The 9,121-nt window shown below is 34.5% G+C and overlaps 1 protein-coding gene across 1 annotated transcript; it reads left to right on the forward strand.

Annotated features, from left to right (window-relative positions):
• Positions 1 to 362: 362 nt before the first annotated feature.
• Positions 363 to 1,337, forward strand: LOC149540624 (nuclear transcription factor Y subunit C-2-like). Its single transcript, XM_089801714.1, has one exon. The coding sequence runs from the start codon at positions 431 to 433 to the stop codon at positions 938 to 940; it is 510 nt and encodes a 169-aa protein (XP_089657840.1). The 5' UTR covers positions 363 to 430; the 3' UTR covers positions 941 to 1,337.
• Positions 1,338 to 9,121: the final 7,784 nt, after the last annotated feature.

Here is a 9,121-nt window from a genome sequence, read left to right on the forward strand (position 1 = left end):
CCAAACTCCATTGTACGTCTGGCCTCAAAACAAGACTTACCAATCCCTATTCTTCTTTGGATAACTTATGCTGCTCACTAAAGGAAAAATACCTAAAAAGTCTAGAGTAATTTTGACTAACTACACCCACCAAATCTTTTCAAGACACCCAACCTGGTAAAAAACAAGGTATTTGCCTTAGTTCTTGAGTGAAATGCATCCATACTAAACAAGAAACAAAACGTTTGGTGCATGGATTATCCATTAACGTGTTACGGAATTGCACCAAATCTCTGCCATAAAGCTAATTATCCGGCTAAGTAAAGCTGTAAGCATAAGCAACGTGTATACAAGATACAAGCCTCTCATATAAGTTGCCCATCACCCCAGTTAATCATAAGAGATAAGGAACTTTGTTTTGTGTTGCAATTGAAGAGGGAAAGAAAGAGATATGGAGAAGCAGAAGTATGTTCCCATATATCCTTCCATGGGGGAGAGAGTGAGAATTGAGAGTGATCAAGAAAAGGGAGAGGTAAGAGAGTTTTGGAGAAGGGAAATGGAGGAAATGGGAGGATTGGATAGTAGGGAAGTGAGAAGCAAAAGTAGTGGTGATTTGCCATTGGCGAGAGTGAAGAAGATAATGAAGGCAGATGAGACGAAGATGGTTTCAGCTGAGGCAGTTGTTGTCATGGGAAAGGCATGTGAAATGATGATGAAAGAGTTGAGTAGGAGGGCGTGGATTCGAACTCGGGAGGGCAAGAGACGTACCTTGCAAAACAAAGACATTTGGAGTGGTGTGAGTGAGAGTGAGGTCTTTGATTTTCTTGTGGATGTGCTTCCTAGACCTAAACCATTACTCTACCCTCCTCTTTCTTCCTTCAATGATTTTGGTCCTGTTGGTAATCCTTTCTTCACCTATGGACAGTTTTCCAATGGTGTCTTTGGGTTGAGGGAATCATGATATCCTATCGTAAGGGAGGCTTCTTTAGTGTGTGTTGTTTAAGTGAAAAATATTAGTATATGTAAATAATTTGAATGTGTGTCATTTTTTTGTGGAGTTTTGGGTAAATTGTGTTCGAATCATTTAACTTCAATTAAGAAGCATTTTTTGTGGATAGTAAGCAGTGGAGTCTGTATTGAAGCAATGTCTATGGATAGTAAGTAGTGGAGTCTAGAACATATGAGGTTTATATTTTCTACTCAAATCATTTAATGTCAATTGACAAGTATTGCTTTCAAGTAGACAATGATTTGAATTTATGTAGCTTGTTGGTGGAGTCTTGGAAATAGGAGGTTTGGGTCAGCTATATTCAAATCATTAACAATAATCGAGAAGCAATATTTGTAGTTAAGAAAAATTTTCATGTTTTCTATTTCTATCTATCTATTTATTATCATCATCATTTTCTCTTATATTATAGATTCTTCATGTGTTTGTTGGTAATGATGGAAGTCACTTTCATGTCTGAACTTTATGTGTGAATTTGACTTCAAAGATTGTAAGTTTTATAGTCATGTTTGCCTTGATTTTTGAGCTTGTACAATTATTGTGTCTTGGTGTTGAGAAATATATTTCAATTTTGTGGATTTATCTATGATACAATGTAAGTTTTGTAGTCATGTGCACCTTAATATTTGAGCTTCGTAGTAATTTTCTCATGGTATTGAGAAATATTTTTCAAATTAATTAACTAACTATGAATATTATGCATGGATTTATGGCTATGTTTGTCTTGATTGTGTGTGTGTGTGTGAGAGAGAGAGAGAGATACACAAATCTTGATGATAAATATAAAAATACTAGAACAACTTTTAAAACTATCTCAAATGTGTAGTCACACTTCGTAATGGACTAGTTAACTTGCAAACTTACTCTACAATTCCATACATTATGTTGAGATCCATCTCCATATTGGAAGCCATGTAACATGGCAAAATTTCATAGAAGAAGCTATCACAATGCATTTTTGGATCAAACCATGAACTAATCTTAGTTGCAATACTTGATTATATGGTTTATATATCACTAGGAACAATTTACAAATAATCAAATAATGCCACCATCAAGACAAGTAATTGAATCTATCTAATGAGGCACAAATTGAGAAATAAATGAAAATAACAAAAAATTCATTTTTTATTATCCAAAATAAGAAGTGATTACTGGCATTACAATCTAAACAAACCCAATTATATGCCCTATGGGTTATATTATTATCATATTCCACACAAAAAAAGAAACCTTCTCACAACACCTCAAAAAGCTCCAAAAAAACACCTTTTCACTTCAAGGATGAGTCTTGAATAACCTATTTTAAGGTTAGGACCAAGAATGATGAAATTTGGTGATTGGGCACCAAAATAGAAGATCTAGAATTGATAAAAGTATGTGAAAAAAATAATTCCAAAAATAATTGGTCCAACTTTCAAGAAGCATAACTTTTTATTCGAGACTCTAATTGAAGAACCTTTTACACCCTCAAAAATATCTATTAATGATCTATAGCATTGTGAATGACCTACATTGTTTCCCCATTTTTTAGGGACATACAAGATTGTTTGGTGCCTCAAATATGACTCCAAAGGGATCAACTTAGAATCATAGTTGAATTCTATCTTATATAACACCTTATCTACTTTTCACTCAAATCAACTAAAAGTTTGGTAGTTGGAAAGGGATCAACTTAGCATCATAATTGAAATCATACTTAAAAATATAGACCAAGTTTATTTTTGTGCATGCTTAATTGATGCACACACAAATTTCAACTAAGCTCATTTTTGTGTAGGTAAAATAAACCTAGCATATAATGAATGAACAAATTATAGTTAAGGCCTAGACCATTGGGATGTATAATGTCCAAGTTATTTGAAAGGATTATATAATTATATAATTTTAAAACAAAATATATTAATTTTATGCTAGTAATTATACTTAGGATAACTAAGTCAAGATATCAAGAGAAAAAGTACAAGCAATTGAAGTTTCACCTTTATAATTGTACCGTCTTAAAATGGACACACCTTTCTTTTAAGACCTTTTATCTCCCTCTTCATAACACCCTCTTTGGACCATCGATATGCCTATGCTTGATCTCCTTGTCTTCTATTCTCTTCCATCTTTCCACCTCTTGTCTTTCTGGCACCTACCTCTTCTTTCTATCACACCTAGGACTGGATCTCCAGGAGCAAGTCGACTTAGATCAACCTAGTCTAGACTTGGTTGACCCAAGTTAACCTAGGTACTCCCAATTTGAACCAATCCTAGACTAGGTCAAACCAGGTCAACCTAATCCTTGACAGATCTAGAGCTTAGGGCCTGAAAGGCCTTAAGGGTTTAGTTAGTTTTTCACCATTATTCAATTGGCATGTATTATTTTCCTACCTAAAAACTCATATATAGGGAGACTTGGGGAAATCATTTTGATATCATCTCATCTCAATTATTATTCATGCACTCAAGATCTTTCTCTCAAGTGACTATTTCTACCTTTTGCATTCAAAAAGTTCAAATAAATTCAATTATTTCAAGCATTTAAGCATGAAGATTTCTATCTAGCACTGAAGAATCCTTTATGAGCATTTCCTTTTCAAGGTCTAACTTATTGTTAGCTATTAAGGGAGAAGGTATAGATTGAATCATTCATCATCTTCTTCATTGATGCACTTTTTAATGGAGCAAGAATCTGAGGATACCCCTATTGGAGGTAAACTAAATCCCTACAAATAACCACATAGTGGAAATACAACAAAAAGGAATGATCTAATGCCAAATCACAAATCTTCATTCATAAATCAACTGTTTACATGAAATATGCCTAGTTGTAAGGCCTTCCTGGTTAGAGTCAAATACAACAACAAGAAGATCCCTCAAGGTCCAACTCACAATCCTAATCCCAACTAGTCTAGATCCACACTCTAGTAAAAACCTCCAAGGAAATCTTAACTTGTGCTCACAAGCCCACCAAGAAATCTCCTAGTTTCTATTGTGGTTCCACAATGCACACCCCATTTTTCCTATAAATGGGGACCCCCTACTTTATTTTTCAACTTTTTGGAACCCTAGTCCAAGGTCTGAGTCTTTTTTGGATTTTATCTAATTTTTATGGTCAAGACTAGCTCCTCACTAGAAAACCCAGACTTCGAGAATCAAATTTCAAAGTGCATAAGTCCTTTTTTTTTGCCAAAAAGAAATGCACCAACGCACCTCATCAGGTGCACTAGTGCACCAAATCACTTAGGAGAAAGCATCACTACTTGGTGATATGCAATAGTGAGGCACCAAGTGGTGCACTCAGTCTTAGGTCTATATAACCTGGGGACCCCGAACCCTCTCCCACTTGTTTTCTTTCTTCTTGTCTTCATTTGTGCATCTTCTAGGTCTCCATTATGTAACACTGCACCTGTTTAGGTGTGCATCACCCTTCTTCCGACCTCTTTTTTCCTATGCAAAAACACAAAAAAAAAAAAAAAAAAAAATGTTAAACTTCAAATTAAGGTGTGTAGTAGCACACCTAATTAGGTGCACTGCTACACACCTTTTCTTCTCAAAAACCCTAAAAACATAAACAAATTCCAAATTAAGGTGCATAGTAGTGCACCTAATTAGGTGCACTAGTCATACCTTAAACACCTTTTTTCAGCACTTAAGGGCACACATCAGCATACCCCATGAGGTGCGCTGCTGCACACCCCATGCATTAAAAATTAACAAAGAATGATGCACACCTGGCGGAGGTGCACCAAGTGCACTCTTTTTTTCTTATCAGAGGCTAAATTGAGGTTTTTGCATGTTTGGCAATGTTTTTGCACTCTTCATCTTTTTTTTTGTAATTAGGGTTTGTTTAAGGTTTGATTTTCATCTCTCTAGACTAATTTTGCTTCTTTGTGTAGGTAAAAAGGGCATCCTTAACTTATCAGAGTCATAACTTTTGACCTAAAGCTTATAATTTAAAACTGTTTATGCCATTGGAAAGAAGAACTAAAAATCTAATTTTAGTCCTTAAAATAGTGAGCCTTCAACTACCTAGTTTTAGGGACAGATGAAAGTTTCAACTTGAAATTTTGAGCAGAAAACCTCTGAAAAGGCTAGTTATAAATGTTTAGAAAATCTTGTGAAAAGTTTCAAACATTTGATCATTTTGGATAATGTGGATCACTTGGTCTCTCAATAGGAAGGATAGGGTAGTTGGAGAGAAGAAAAAGATCAAAGATACAGAGGTTGGACACATAAACTAGAACTGATTTTTCATCTTATGCAACTATTAATGACAAGATTTAACATGGGTGCCTTGGAATTTCAAGATGGAAGAAGCAGAAGGAGTTTAAATGTAAATAAAAGTTTTTGGCTATAAAGAGGGTATAAATCATCAAAAGGATCAAAGTAAGTACACAAAAGTGATCTAAAACCCCATTTGAGTAAAACCCAAAAACCATTTTCAAAACTGAGAACTTTGATTTTTTGGTGAACTTAGCATGTTGCACAAATTTCTCCCAAGGTGCGCTTCTTTGGAGGTGCACCGAAAATTAACTACTAGTTCTAAATTTAGAGCTTTCGAAGTATTAGAAACGCATTTTGATAGTAGTTTAACTCATACAAACATCCAAAGACGGTTGAGCTCCTATTTTTGGCATCTCCAAAGACTCCTACATCATCTGATAGCTTTCTTCTTCTTATTTTCTCATGCTTTATTTGTTTTATGACATGTAAAGGCTCATGCACCTATTAAATGATATAAACAAGGTTGGATTCCCACTTAGAAAAAGTTAGAGAGTCAATTTGTACATAAATAGATTTGTTATATTAATTTTAAGCATATATTTGTATGAAGGAATCTCTCACTCTCAACACAAATTAAGGAGAAAATTTCTTATAAATTCAACAATGTAATTTGTATTCTAAATTGCCGTTATTTTGCAATAATATATGATTTTGGTGCTCACATTTGGAGTGTAGTGATTCTTTACTAAGTGTGTTATATTTTGTGGATGTATGTTTATAGAATGTAATTGAGCCAAAAGTTTATTGTGTTATTCCTAGTTGTGCGATCTTTTAATTTTGGTGTTTGCTATGGATCTACAAATTCCAATAACATACTTAGTTTGAGAAGAGATCACCATATTGTTTATGCATAGCTTTTCATCTCGCATGAGCACACTTTTTATGGCCTTGCAATTCAATGAAAAGTGAAACATCTTACAGTTACTGAATTCCCATCGACAAGATTGCATTAGTGGAATTAAGGAAGTGCTACTCCTATTTTCATTCATTACCTATCAATCTTTTCAAAATCTTAACTTGCAAACACGTTGTTTCTGTAGCTTATGTCCATTAGGAATTATTTTTCATGTTATTTTCTTAATCTTCTTCTTAACCTATCTTTGTTAGTTGCTTTGCTAACCCTTGGTTAATTTAGGAATTCATATAATTATAGTTGCATTGCTAGATTGCATTCATTAGAAAAATAGAAAATACCAAAAACATATCTCTTTTGTGGTTAATTTTGAAACAAGAAGTAGATTGGTCATCTTATTTGAAATTGGTTCAAACCAGCAAAGGCATCTTTATCAACAAACACATTTATCTTCAACTAAGTGGATTCTAGTAGGTCACAAGATCACTTGAAACCTTGGAGTTGATCCCAGATTAAGTTTTCAAGAGAGGAGTTTGAAAGGATTCCTATCGTTAAGCATTATGCAAAATGACAACTCAATAGTTTTCAAGATCTAGCTACTATCTCTTCAAAGTTTGCATCCTCTTCTCGAAGATGGATCACCAATATGATTTAAAGACTCCATAAGAACCCCTACTTATTCCCAACTATGCCACAAGTCAACCCAACTCATTAGAGATTAAATTAAACCCTTACATTAAATACATGTTAAGTCACAAATTGGCTACAAGATGAATTAAATATCCAAACTTGGCTACAAAAAAATTAAATTACAAAAGTCAATTCACAGACAACTCGGCACCTATAGGAACCAAGACTAGACCAAGCGTCGAAAAAACCAAGCCAAGCATTAGCTACACCATAAGCATTTTTGAGCTCTCAATGCATGTCGAGCTCCTAGTGCATGCCAAGAAAAATATCTATTAAGAAAACAACACATGTTGAGCACATAAAGAGTGTCAAGAAACCAACACATTCTAAGTACTACAGTGAATGCCAAGAAAATTGTATCTATCGAGCTCCTTCAATGATTGAGCATCCTTCAATGATTGAGCACCACTATTTGGTGACCGAGTCCACAACTCTTATCCAAAACACCTCCAACATGTAAGATTACAAGAAAGCCTAGGATGCTCTTGCATCAAACACCCTAGGTTTGAAAAGATGTTCTCAATAGTTGGAAGAACATCTTCTAGGATTCAACAGATAAAACTCAAACTAATTCTTCACATACATCTCCTCCAAATCTTCAACTTGTACACTCTTCCCTTTGTTCTTCTTCTACTTCTTGAGATCCATCCTAAGAATTCTACAGGTGTGCTTTCCATGTTAATCTCCAACCCTCGTAGAATCCTTCAACTCAACTTGGTTGCTAATTCTCAGGTTCTTCCTAAAAAGATTGTCATTCTATAAAGGAATTAGGGAATGCTTCATGCCAACTTTTACAACAGTAAACACATTCTTGACATAATCATGCATACCCTTGCAATTATATTTCCAAGGTCTACCAAGAAACTCATGACAATTGCTCATGTTCATAATATCACACAACACTTGATCCTTATACAGCCCAATTTGGAAATCAATAAGGCATTGCTCCCTCACTTCCAAAGTATTCTTACCTTGCAACTAGACAATCCTATAAGGATAAGGATGTCTCACCCTCTTCAAACCAATTTTTTGAACAATCTCCTCAACAACAAGGTTATCAGTACTACCACCATCCAGAGTCACATTGCAAAATTTACCATGAGACTTACAACAAGTCCTAAATAAACTAGTCCTCTAACAAGAATTTAGTGTCCTCTAACCAATCAATACTCGTTGAGCTAGGAAACTTTCTCCTTTCTCAGGTTGACTATATTGGAATTCCACCTCATTTACAACAAGAACTCTTCTATCATAGCCTTAAGACATTCATAAAATCTATGCCCTACATCTCCATATTTTTAACAAGTACCCTTAAAATCACCTCTACGTGTCCTCTTCTAATCAACAGGTTTTGGTTCATCTTAATCACTCAGTTTAGCTTTTGCCAAGCTATCGTGCTTCTTTTTCCCTCTAGCATTACCTTGAACTTTCCTCTTCAACTTATTTTCCACCTTCATGGTATATTGATAAGCATCCTTAGCTAGAGAAATATTCAACATACCAAACTCATCCTGAATATTTAATCTCAAACCATTAATCTACTAAGCTATCTTCTCCTTTGACAATTCTCTATGCCTAGATTGAATAGTCAACTTGTAGAACTCCTCATTATAATCTTTCATAGCCATATCCTTCTATTTCATATTCTGCAACCTTTTAAACAACTCAAGTTCATAATTAGTAGGAATGAACATAGCCTTTAACTTAATCACCATCAACCTCCATCTAGTGATCTTCATTTCACCTTCCTCTTCTCTATCTCTTTGTAGTTCTTTCCACCAAAGAGCAGCATGTCCTTTCAACTTATTTTGTGCCAACCTCACTCTGAGTGAGTCCTCAATATCCTCAAGCTCAAATTTGTTAGATTGTGGTGACTGATCAGGGAAGTACAGCTTTACCCTCGAAAAAATATTTTTTGGGCCCTATTTTATCAGGATTTTGGGCCAACATGTAATAATTAAATTATAACCCTAAATTGTTAAAAATACTTGTATAAAAGGGCTTAGGGTTAGGGATTGTTTCATTGTTGTGATGCAAAAATTGGTTCTTGCAGTGTTATTGAGCTATAAGAGATTACGGATTGTAATAAGGTTGTAATCACTAGATTGTAATAATATCGAACTTGTTGTTTGGTGGATGTAGCCCAAGGATTGGGTGAACCATGTTAAATCTTGGTATCTTGTGTTCTTTTTTGTATGATCTATTATTTTCTACTATTGTTTATATTTGCATGTAATTGTTATTTTTGTCTATGGTTTAATCCTAACAAAAGTAGTCTTCCAATTCACCAATCTAATCAATGAGGTCTTTAAGAATAA

Source organism: Cupressus sempervirens, chromosome 9 (genome assembly GCF_028749045.1).
Source record: "Cupressus sempervirens isolate cs-2001-9-10 chromosome 9, ASM2874904v1, whole genome shotgun sequence".
NCBI lineage: Eukaryota > Viridiplantae > Streptophyta > Pinopsida > Cupressales > Cupressaceae > Cupressus > Cupressus sempervirens.